Source organism: Martes martes, assembly GCF_963455335.1.
Source record: "Martes martes genome assembly, chromosome: 7".
Lineage (NCBI taxonomy): Eukaryota > Metazoa > Chordata > Mammalia > Carnivora > Mustelidae > Martes > Martes martes.
The window spans coordinates 3949945-3962312 of record NC_137894.1 but is presented as its reverse complement, the minus strand read 5'-3'; the positions used below and the strand labels follow the sequence as shown (position 1 = coordinate 3962312).

At 48.6% G+C, this 12368-nt stretch overlaps 1 protein-coding gene and 1 long non-coding RNA gene across 2 annotated transcripts in view; one reads left to right on the top strand and one right to left on the bottom strand.

The window, feature by feature from the left end:
• The first annotated feature begins 1723 nt into the window (after positions 1 to 1723).
• On the top strand, positions 1724 to 7600 carry LOC308345849. Its single transcript, XR_013967117.1, has 3 exons — positions 1724 to 1797; positions 5128 to 5266; positions 7283 to 7600. It is a non-coding gene; the product is annotated as an uncharacterized lncRNA (long non-coding RNA).
• FSD2 (fibronectin type III and SPRY domain containing 2) overlaps positions 6946 to 12368 on the bottom strand; it is a 45432-nt gene continuing 40009 nt past the window's right edge. The window contains exons 14-15 of the mRNA XM_080808382.1: positions 11748 to 11924; positions 6946 to 9765 (exon numbers count right to left, since the gene is read on the bottom strand). Coding sequence (XP_080664508.1) covers positions 9513 to 9765; positions 11748 to 11924 — 430 coding nt within the window. The 3' untranslated portion in view covers positions 6946 to 9512. The remainder of the gene's footprint in view (positions 9766 to 11747; positions 11925 to 12368) is intronic.

Below are 12368 nucleotides of genomic sequence, written 5' to 3'. Positions count from 1 at the left end.
TTCAAAAAACACTTTATCAACTGAGATGATCATACTGATTTAAACCTCATACAGATTTAAACTAATACAGTGATTTATAGAAACAGGCTTTCTAATGTTGTATCATTTCCGGGATAAAACCTTTTTTGTTCCAGATGGAGGGAACAATGGAATCTGCTAATATTTTATTTTAGGGGTTTGTATGTACGGGAGTTTGGCAGTTTTTTCTTCCTGTGCTATGTTGGTCAGGTTTTGGCATTACTGGGTTGCAAACATAAAATGAGTTGAACAACTCTCCTTGATGGCAGCACTCCAGGAATAAGGGACAGCAGGAGCAGAGACACCGGGATGAAAAATAACAGGATATGCTCAGAGAACAGGATTTAAGACTTCTTAAATGGACTAAGTAACACAAAGCAGGTTTGACTAGGTTACTAATTAATCTTCAAAACACAACTTCTCTGCCAAAACACTTTTACTCTCATTTTACAGACAGAAGAGAGTCCGAACTCTTCAGCTTGTATTCAAGATCCTTCCTGCTTTAACCCAATTTACTTCATGTTCAACCTTGTCTGTGACGCTTGTTTGCCCAGAACGCTGGGTGTGAGCTATGACGGCACATCCAAATCCTACCCACCTATCAAGGCAATAGCTCAAATGTCCACAAAAACTTCCTGGATCCAACTGAACTACGTTTGAATTCCTGCGGACTACAGCAAATTCTCAGCTTCTGGCTTCCCAACTTCTCAAGCTCTTTGACAGCTATAGGGGGCTAGCCAGTGTTACCCCACCCCTGCCCCCAATTCATGTCCTTCCCAGAAACTTAGAATGTGACTTGACCTGCAAACTGTCATTGCAAATATAATTAGTTAAGATCAGGTTACACTGGAGTAGGGTGGTCCTTTGTCCCTGAGAACTTTGTCCTTTTAGAGAAACAGAGACACAGAGAAAACATCTGTTGGAACAGTTAAGATAGGAAAGATGCAGCTACAAGCCAAAGAATTCCTAGGATGGCTGGTCACCGCCAGAAACTAGGAAGAGGCAAGAAAGCCTTTTTACCCACAGCTTCAGACGGAAGTATGATCCTGCTGACATCTTCATGTGGGACTTCTTGGTTCCAGAACTGTAAGAGAATAAACGCGTTGTTTTAAGCCACCCAGTTTGTGATGCTTCGTTACGACAGCCCTCAGAAACTAAAACAAGGGCAATTTTAATCTGTAATTTGTCTTCCTAACCGCAACAGCGCTATGTCCCTAGTCCAGCGGAGAGCTATGGAGGTACCCAAGCCCTCTCAGGAGTGGGCAACAGTCGGCAGGAATTACTGAAGCTTAGGAGCTCCTGCTCCGAGACGACGGACAGCTAATGCTCAGTAAGCCTAACCATTATGACTGCAGGGTACGCGGCTACGCAGATAAACGGAACGCAGAAACTGAGTCAAATACGGGGCAGCCGGCGAGGAAAGGACCTCGATCCCCCGAAGGACGCTCAGGGAGGAAGGAGGGAGTTCTTGGGGAAACGGGAGTCTCCAAGCCGCTTTCCCAGGCCCCGCTGAACTGCTCTGCCCTCTCCCCACTCCCCACCGGGGACCCAGCAACTGCGACCTCAGTCCAAGAGTCCCTCTTTCCACCTACCCCGCCACTGACTCGCATCTGCGGGCGCATCTGTGTCGCGTCAGCACGTCCCGCTATGTTACGCTGCTGCGCGGGGCGGGACTTCCTCCCCACGACCGGAAACCGGAAAGGGCTCCTTTCCACCGGAAGGAGAGAGAAGGCGTTGCCGCGATCAACGCGGGAGGGGCGGGTTCGTCCGTGGCGTACGGTGAGGCTGCTCTCTGGCCACCAGCGGGGCGGGCGGTAACAGCGTCTTCGTAGGCAGGCTGGCTGGTGTGTCGGGTTTCAGGGGGTACGGCGGGGAACCGGCGTAGAGGCGAGAGGTCGGCGGATCTGTCGCGGGGTCCGCGTCTCCAGTGAGCTGGGTCTCGTTCCGAGCTCGCGCTCAGCTTTCTCGACCTCGTCTGAAAAAACCCAGCAGGGTGGTTCGCGGAGCTGCGGTGGGGATGTGTGTGGGAGGGAGAAAGACACGCCCGGAGTAAGGTTTAAGGAAAGATCATGCAGTAGGTGAGTTCCACATCAGGGGTGGCCAGTGTCGCTTAAGGGGTGTGACACAAGGGCCTGTACGGAAGCAGACGGGTTGAATCGGTGACTCCCGCTTGAGGCAGCGGCACCTGTTGCATGAATTTGAAAACGTAAACGCACGGCAGGTCATTCTCAAGCTTCCTAAATCCGCCGGGAACGTCGTTTGGTGTCAGAGGAGGAACAGCCGTCTGGGTCGTCGCCCCTTGGTTCAGTTTAAATTGAAGCATAGTGAGAGGAGGCAGGCTGAAAGTCACCTAGCTCGTTAGTGACAGAGCCAGGACCAGGAGCGAGATTTCTTCATCTCCAGGCCATCATTTTGTCCTCCACATCTTAACTGGTTTTTTTGGATTGCTAAGCCGTCTTTTTAAGGGAGTGAAGACGGAGATATACTTTTCCGTGCAGAATGAATCCAAGAAAGGCAAAGTCAGTATGTTTCAGGAGTTAGAACTGTGTCGTTTATTTACTTTTTTTGGGGGGGGGGTGTCTAGATTTATTTATTTATTTTAGAGGGTGTAGAGGGGGAGAGAGAAAAATCTCAAGCAGACTCCCTGCGGAGCCCCATGAGGGGCTCGATCTCATGACCCTGAAATCATGACCTGAGCTGAAATCAAGAGTGGGAGCCTCAGTCAACCCAGCCACCCAGGTGCAGCCATTTATTTACATTACAGATGCTGTGTAGATAGAGAGGAGTCTGTCAGGTCCCTTCTGTCATTTCCTAGAGGCCTGAGTTTCATGGATGTGTGCTCCCCCTGCAAGACTTCCAGCTAACTACTTATTGTCAGAGCTCTCACTGTGAGAACTTGCTGTCACAGCCATGGAAATGTTTACCTTGGAAGCTGTCTGAATCAAACCAGCCACAGTGAGCCTGTGAGTTCACCCCAAGTCCAGGTGAGACGCTGTAGGGTGCCCTGCAGTCAGACCTCAGCTTAGGTAACACTGCATTTGGTACTCGTGCTCTTTAAATGTATTGAGCATTGCCCCTGTCGTCTCTTTCATATTTTTAAATGGAAATGTCTTTTAAGAAAGTGTGTAAGCCTCAGAGTTCTACAGAACAGCTTGTATATTAGCAAGTACTGAAAAACATGGGTGTACTCTTACTACCGAGGAACTCACTCAACTAGATTTTCATTGTGGGGAAGCCATGGACGCTCTGTATTAAGAACTTTTAAACTTCTTGGCCTCAGGACCCTCCTTTAAAATTACTGAGGATTCCAAAGAGATTTTGTTTATGTGGGACATACATATCCATACACACACACACACAGACACACACACACATGATTATTTTTAGTGTTAGAGGTTAAAACTGAGAAACGTTTTAATCAAAGAACATCCAAGCATATACTGTTGTCAGTGATGAATGTCCTCACATAGTGTAGCGTCTGTTAAAACTCTGCTCTGTACGTTCATGGAATAAGAGTGAAAAGAGCAAATAATGTCTCAGTGTTAATGATGAAAGTAGTTTTGAGCTGACTGAGCCTCTGAAAGGGTCTTGGGCCTCCACGAGAGCCAGGCCCTGAGAACAAATGCTCTGCGTAAATGTTCCTAAGAAACTTGAGATGGTGTAGACATGGTTGCTGTTGCAAGTGGTGGTGACATGGGCAGAAATATTGTCTTAAAAATGCAGTAAGGAGCAGTCTTTTATTTCCAGGGCACGTATAATTCTAGGCACAAGGAACACATCTTCCATTTTGTTTTCCTTTCCTCCTGTTGGTTTGCATAGCGCTCCAGACAGCGCTTCAGACTACTAGAGGGGGCTGAGGAGAGAAGACCACCTCTTGAGTGGGTTTGGACGTGGACAGGCTGTAGGTGGTTTCTGTTCCACTCACTTCCCCAGCTGTTCAGCTCTTACCTTCTCCTCCAGTGACCACAGCACGTTATGGTCTGCATGATCTCCCTTCTCTCACTTCTAGAGCTTGAGGCTTTTCAGTGGATTAGTAACTGCACAGAAATGTACCCACTGCTGAGTTCATAATGATTACCTAAGTAGGTAATCGGTGTTTAAAATGCCTTTGACTTTACAGAAATCCTTGGTAGAGTTATATGCAGTTATTTGGGGGAGATTGGCTTAAGATTCTTTGAAGGGCTGGGAATATAGTTTTCTGATTTAAAGATTTTTATTTATTTCTGGAAAGAGTGAGAGAGAGCACAGAAGGAGAGGGAGCAGCAGATTCCCCACTGAGCAGAGAGCCTGACATGGGGCTTGATCCCACAACCCAGAAATCATGACCTGAGCCTAAGGCAGACCTTGACCGACTGAGCTACCCACGTGTCCCCAGCTTTCCAATTTAAAATAATGAAACCTAGAGTCTGAAAATACCATCAACTTTTTAGGAAAGGATGAGATTTCAAGAATAAGAGGTGCCTCCATATACTTGGATTTTCACCCCATGTCTGATAAATAAGTTTGCTTACAATTTTTGGGGAGGGGTGAGGAAATCTCTCCCATAAAATGATTTTTAAAAGACACTTGACATTTGAGAAGTTATCACCTGCAGTCTTTATACATCCCTGGGGTTGTCGTTAACCTTACAGCATGTCATTTCTCCGTGAAAGTCTTAGATTCTAGGACCGGCAGAGAGTCCTGGTGTGGTGTGCCGTGCAATCGATCAGGCTCTGTCAGGGCCTTCACTTCTACTCATCAGCCTCCAGACATAAAAACCAAATTGATGTTTCAGAGCATTTAAAATATGGGCTCTCTAAGGATAGTCAAAACTGCAATAAATATTAAATGGGAGCGTTAGTGATGTGTTGTGGTGATGGGAAGGGAGCATTCTAAACCTCTTCCTCATGCGTCAGATCTTGTCAGCCCCCTCCGCCTCCTCCCAGGTCAGAAGTCGCTGTTACTAGTGGGATTCTGTGGTGGATCCTTAGGTATGTGGGGACTGCAGAAAGGCTGAGAATATTTTTTATCTCCCTCTCCTCACCCAGCACACATAATTTAAAAGTGCTTTGCTTTCTGATGAAGAGATTCAACTTGGGAGACAGTTTGATGTCTCTTACCTCTTTCCAGGTAAATGAGCTCTGCAGACATCATCCCTTCCATGTTCTGGTGGTTCGGAGGTGAGGAGCTATAGCTCCTGCCTCTGGTTTGCGTGCAGCCGAGTGGAGCCGACACGGGTCGCGGGTTGCAGTATGCCACTCAAAAAGAGGTGAGTGTGTGCCACTGAACTCAGCCTGGGAGAGGGAGGAATTAGGAGAAAGTGCTTCCGGGAAGTGACCTTTGAGCTACGTAGGGATTCGATGGACAAGAACACGTCGGTCCATTCCAGGTGCCTGGGGATCTGTGGCTTATCAGGTATCTTCTGCCTTTCTTCAGGGGTCTGGCCTTGCTTTTGGGTAGTTCTTCTCTTATTCTCCTCCTCTCTCCCTGTTTCCCCCTTCATCAGGTGGGTGTTTGGGATATAAAAGAAAGCAGAGGGTAGGAAGCTTTCTGAGTGGCAGAATGAGATGGCAGGTTTACCATGAAGCAGTGTATGTACTCAGGAAATCCATCTCTAAAAAAACGAAGTTCCTTTCTTAAAATGCATAGCTGGGAGACCTAGGTTTTGTTGACTGAGTGCTTTCCTAGCAAATGGATTATATTCCTGACTCCAGACCCGTCTTTTTGAATTTAAGGGCATCTCTTAAGCCCACATCTAGGCCTAGGAATGAGCATGAGGGAGACCGCAAAAGGAGAATCCAAGTTCATAATTCAAAAGCCTTTTTATGGGCTCTCTGCATGACTGCATGTTGTCTGAGCTGCGTGCTATGTAGCTGAATTGTCACAATTCAGATCAACGACAGTTTGATTCTACCAGGATTTGAGTAGACAAAGCAGAGAACCTGATAGTGTCAAAGTCTGGGAAAATGAAGAAAAAGCAATCAGTCGGTGAATGGGGCTTGATTGTATCCTGGGGTTGGGAGTAGCAGAAAACAAGCAGGGCAGCAGCACCTGTGCCATAGCTACTCTGACGTCATTCCTGCCTCGGGGCATCATGCCCAGCTCATCATCACATGCCTTCTAGGAGACTTGCTCACTGGCTGGAGTCTTCTTCCCAAGCTACTGGTTCTCGTCTTGAATTTAGATTCCTTAACTGTGGATTGCAGTGAAGAAAAATCTCTGAAAACTTGAAAAGTCATCAGTTACCTAAAAGTGATCGATGACCATTCCTTTCGTGCCTTGACACACTAGAGGACCGTGCTTTAGAAGCTGGACTTGGTCTTCTGGAGACTAAGAAAACAGAGTCCTTGAAGTCAAGCTGACTCTGCTGTTAGCCTCCTAAAGGAAAAGGTAGATAGAACAGGTCTTGTTTGCAAAATAAATTCAAGACCTACTTATCTACCAACAGCAACTACACACTTCGAGTCGTCTTACTGTAAAATAGGAACAGTAAAGTATTAGATTAGAAAGGGTGGGAGAAGGTGGTGGATCCACGAAAATTCCTGCAGTGCTAACTGATAGGAACAGGGCTGGAAATTGGAGAAGCTGCTCAGGAAAGTGGAAGGAGGACCTCGCCCGTGGTGCAGCCTTCAGGGAGTACAGCACGTTTTCTGGGAGCTGAGCCTCCTTGTATGGAGACCAGCAGAGTCTGAGTTACAGAATGCTGTGTCAGAGTGACGCGTGCTGCGGGCAGCCGCCAGCGTGCGAGCCATGGGAACTTCTGCTTCTGACAAGTACTGGAGGGTGGGAAGTGGTGCAGAAAAGGCCTTGATGTCCATGTAATCGCTCTGCTTGATACTGATCACCAAGCACGTGCTTCTGAAATATTCTATTGAATGTGTATAAGTGATTGCATATCGTTGTCTGAACCAGCAGGAAGTCAGTTATTAAATATACACGTTTCCTGATAAAAGGCAATTTAATTTTACCAGCAACCAGTGTCGTTTTATATCCCAAGTCTCTCACCAACTTTCTAGCCCTTTCTCAGGTGCCTTCAAATCAGACTATCCTGAATTACTAAACCCATGTTAGTTACACTAAGATTCTGTGGCTATTTTACATATTCTCACTCCCCTTTGTTGAGGGAAGCCAAAGTTTCTGTTAATAATTTGCTCAAGGGTTATATAGTGAGGCAGGTGAACCTAGGGAAAGAACAGACTGACATGTTTTGTTTTAACTGCAGTCAGGAATCATGGCCTTGACTGTCTGATGTTCTAAAAATCCTTTTTGTTTTGTTTTTTAACAGATTTATCAGCAGGTTGCAGGTGAACGTGGCCTTGAGGTAAATCCTGCCCCTTATTAAAATTTAGTTTCAGCAGATTATTCGTGATATTTTAGGAACTGGAATATTTTACAGAAAAAAAAAAGTTTTGTTTGGTTCTGTTCTAGACTTATTTTTTCTTCTTGTAGAAGAAACATGTTTAAACCAAAGTTCTTTACGCTGAGTAATTATGATGCTTTAAGTTGTTCATATGCCTTGTGTAAATTAAGTGGATTTAAATGTCAATGCTCAGTGCCAATTTTAGTTTTTTTCTTGATCAAATAAAAATTTCACTCAGACCTTATAGGTGTCGAGTTTTTATCATTTTATCCATGTCTGTATTACACGTGAAACATTCCATAAAGCCTTTTAGAATCCTGAGTTCAGACTTGCCTTATCTGTGATGTCCTACTTCCTACCACAGTTTCCGTCTCCGGAGCTGAGAACAGGGTTGGATACACGCATGTGTCTGTAACCTGAACCGTCTGTGCTTACACGGGCCGCACCTTCCTGATTTCGGGCCAGCGATACAGCGCGGCAGGGCAGGTGTGTGTGCGTGTGTGTGCGCGTGAGAGTAGGGAGCTGGGACATCATCAAGGTGGGTTGTGAAGTCAGGAATCTGAGCTGCTGCCCCCATCACAGGCCGAGTTGGAGACAGGAGGGGTGTTCACTGTCGGACTTCGAGTGTGCTAGAAAACACGAAGATTCTAGAGCCATGGCATTTTCAGTTCACAAAAACCCGAAGCGATGAGGTGATGTTTGCTTAGAGAGGTCTCCACAGGGCAGGACACGGAATGGTCTCTGCGAATTGCCTCACAGACGGAGTCATTTGCTCTGCAAGCTGGGAGGTGCTGTGTGCAGAGCTCTGAGAGACGACCAGACTCCTGGGCTGGAGAACCGGGGATGCAGCCAGCGGGGCCGGGTCCCCTGGTCGCAGGATGGCACGAGAGCAGCCGGGCTGGAAGTCCCAGAGCTGCCGGCGGGGCGACCACTCACCAGAGCTCATCTTGGGTCCCCGGGGCTGGTGTCTTCAGAAGCTGCCGTACATTCGCTGCGCGCCCTGTGCTGTCGTGCCCTCTCACGGACGCTGTGAAATCTTCCAGTCCTATGAAACGAGTATTTTCTTCTTTGTTTAAAGGGAAACAGGAGCGTTTGAAGATAGTGGGACTTTTCTAGGGTTGAAGGCAAAGCAGCTACAGACTAGCGGTCCAGCGTCGGTCTTCTGATTTCAAACCTGGTTCTCTTTATGGGACGGTTCCTAGGATCAGCTGCCACTCATGTCTGTGTGTTCCTCGTTCATTCCCCGGCCCCTTGTCGATGCAGTGAAAGTGCCGCATCTGTGCGGTAGTACGGTGGTCTGTGTCCCCGTCTTGCCATCAAGCTGCAGGGGCCCTTCTGTGCCTTCCTACCGCCTCCCCTCCGCGGTGTCTCCCGGCTGCGCGTCCTGTGCTGGAGTTTTGAGGGGGCCCCACCGTCCCTCAGCCGAAGAGCAGGGAGAGCGCACCCACGGGCAGTGGCTGGATGGAGAGGACACGGACTCATCCCATAGGCGGTGGGTACCTGTTCGTTACGGGCTAGCCCTGGGACTGGATGATGAACAAGACAGACCCCCGACCCGCCTTCACAGAATCGGGCGTGGCAGAGGGCACTGCAAAGCCTGAGCGGGTGTTCTGCGAAGGACAGGAACGGCGTCACACAGTGCGCAGCGGGAGACCCTCCTCACAGCGCTGACAGTGCTGGGAAAACAGGAGAGGGGAAGGCGCCTGGCTTCCCTGCTTCTCTTTGTGGATGGACCCATGCCTTTGCAGGTCTGTTCCAGCCGCTGGCGACACGGCACGGGTGTCGCATCCCTCCCTCCCCTTCCTTTGCCCCTCAGCCCGAGCTCTGTGGGCCTGGGAGATTCAGATACTTTGCCTATAAACAAATAGACCGGTACGGCCTGACCACTTGAAGGACCTCTGGGTTCACGCTGGCAGAGCGTGCATGTGACAGCCGGGCCTGGTGGGGACGCACCCAACATCACACGGGTGGCAGCGCGGGCCTAGAACCCAGGTCTGCTGAGACGAGCATCAGCACACCCATCCGCCAGAGGAGACAGGGAGCCGGACTGGGGCCGGGTGTGTGCTGCCTGAATGCCCAGGCCCACGGGCTGAGGGCTGAGCGGCTGGGAGGGGAGGGACCACAAGAGCGACAGGAAGCCGGGCATCAGAACCGTCTAATAGAAAGTGACGTGCGTGGGCATCGCGATGCCATTATGTATCCTCAGATGGCCAGGCTTTTCCAGAGAAAAACAGGGATGCACGAATCCGTGGAGCTGACAGCTGAACGTGTAAAGGTGCTGAGAAATGTCCACATTGAAAAAGGACAATTTTGAGTTTTCATAGTCTAACAGAACGCCGATCTTCCTTGGGGACACCGTTATTCTTATATCTGGAGTCGTCTTGTTGTGCAGGAACTCATACTCATGCCTGAAAATTAAGTGTTGATGTAACAAAGCTTCAGAAATTCTGTAGAGGGCTTATTTACACAGCATTTCATATTAATTTTACTCACATATTCCTGTGAACGCTTTATTTTTTATTAACTGACTACCCAAACAGGCCATTTCCAAAATTATATATCTCTTTTCTAAAATTTGTCCTGAGACATATTTTTAAATTCCATTTGTTTCTGAACAATCTCTTAACCTAAAAACCTTACATATAGTAGCATATACTCCTGTTGCATCAAAATTTGTGTAGAAAGATGTTTTAAAAATTTGTGGATTTTTAAGGATCAGATTGTATAAAGCCTTTGTAATGAAGACATTTGCAACAGGCGGCCTCCTGATGTTTCATGTAATACCATGGGCCTTTGGGGAGAGTGTGCACAAGTACTCAGGCACAGTTCTCAAACCTTCAGCCTTAGCACGGCCGCCCGGGGGCCTGTCACCGTTAGCTGCGACAGCAGCCATGCTCTGTGGCCCGTGTGCTTTGAAAATGGCTGGCACCGAGACCAGACGCAGGGACTTCCTCCCCCTGCTACCCACAGACGCCTGCAGAGCTCAGGGCCAGCATGCTGGTCCACAGCCCCGGGGGGACACTCAGAATAGTCTCCAAGCGTGACAGCAAGCCAGGCCGTCTCGCCTCATCTTCCCCTCGACTCCTTTTCTTAGCTAAGCAGCCACCAGAAGCCTGCCTTCCCTCTCGCTTCCTTCCAGCACAGCAGAGGCAAGACTAAAGCAAGAAATGCGCGTCAGCTGGGACACCCAGCCCTCATCCTCCACTGGCAGCTCCGTCTCTTCCTCACACATCCTTCCGAGGTGGGACTGCATGCAACTGCTCGAGCTCGGGGGTTGGCTTCTGGCCTGCCTTTTCATGCTGTCTCACGTTCCATCCTCTTCTGTGTTCTGTCCTGCCACCCCCCACCCCCCATACACAGACCCCTACACTTCCTTTATCCTCCCAGTGTCTTTCTCTGCCCTTCGTTCTTACCTTTCCAGGAGAGGACACTTTGATTTTTAGTCTTACTTGAGGCAGAATCCAAAGAAACCCTGTGGCCCGGTGCCTCGTATGTCTCGTATTCCTCGAACGGGGCCTGAGGTTTAGTGGGGTCAGTTCTAGTCCAGCCATCTTACAGGGGGGACATTGGTCTTCCCACGCACGTGTGGGCATGACAGACAGTGTCTGACCGTGATGGAGCTCACAGGCAGAGAACGCCGGATCAGACATTAATAGGATTCAGCAAGCCAGTGAGGGTCAGAGGCCCCACAAAAAGGTGCTGGGAAAATGGTGGGCAGTTTTACAGTTTTTGAGGCGAAGGGAGGTTGCAACAGTGGCTTTCTAAGTCTGACAATGTCCACTGGCCGGGGGGCCTCCTGGGATTTCCCCAGCTTTCTAGAACTAGTCCATGCCTACAGGACAGAGTGCTTAGCAGGAGAAGCAAACCAGAATGAGCCCTAACTATTAAACCTCTGCTCACTTACAGAGACAGAATTGGGGCTTCAAATCAAACGTGTGTGCATTTAATAACACGAGTTGAACAGGGAAAACCAGTCGCTTAGTGGTGAAGAATGCTGTCTTTGGAGCCGGATTGCCGGGATTTGATTCCAAGCTCTGAAAACTCATGTTGGATGGATTATTGAACCGCTGGGAGGCCTAGCTTTCTTGTTTTTAAAATGGGATAATAGATTTGAGAAGGAAATAGGATAAAATATCTAAGAGTGTGGAACAGTGCTTGGCACAGAACAAGCTCTCCGCGAATTTTCGCTACTTTTATCTGAAAGAAAAGCACCCAAAGCTGCTCCTTCTCTTCTCATCTGGACTTTAGGGAAAAGGACTAGAAAAACCCCCTAAAAATACCCTAAAACATCCTCTGAAACACACTGTAGGCCTTCATTATTACTACTAAGACCTCCGGATCTGTTCTTGCAAAGCGAATGTTAACACTGGCTGTCCAGATGTTACTTTACCTCGATGATGCAAATCTGTGCCTCATGCACCAAGACAGGCGGTTTGCTCCCAGGTCGTCCTCTTTAGGGACATCGTCAAAGGCCACGCCCACTGTGTAGTCGGCCCGCTCGTCCACCTCCACCTCCCAGTAGTGGCGCCCTCGGACTGGAATTAGATTCCCCATGACGGCAACACACCTGGGTTTAGAAAGGAGCACGTGTGATTTGGGGCGGCCCTGGCCTGGCCGTGCTGGGCAGTGACGCCAGCTGTTGGGGCCGGTCAGCAGGTGGTCTGCACACGTGGAGGGCGGTGTTCTGAATGCCTCCCGTGTGAAGCGGCAGCCCACAGGCAGAAGACGGGGACTCGAGTCCGAAGAAGAGCGAAGAGCAGATTCCTCACAGATGATCAGAATCTCCAAGACGCCCCCAGGAACAATTACACTTAAAAAGGTCAGAGTTGCGTTTTGTTTTACAACAAGGCAGCATTCTCCAGAGAAAGGTTCTTGTTGGAGATCTGGCCACATCAGTATCTCCAAAACGAAACTCTAGGTGGCTCCCCAAATCCCTAGGCAGATTTGTTTAGCTGTCGTTAACGCATGATTTCTGCTCTCAAACCTCAAGTTCTTAATTAATTAATTAATT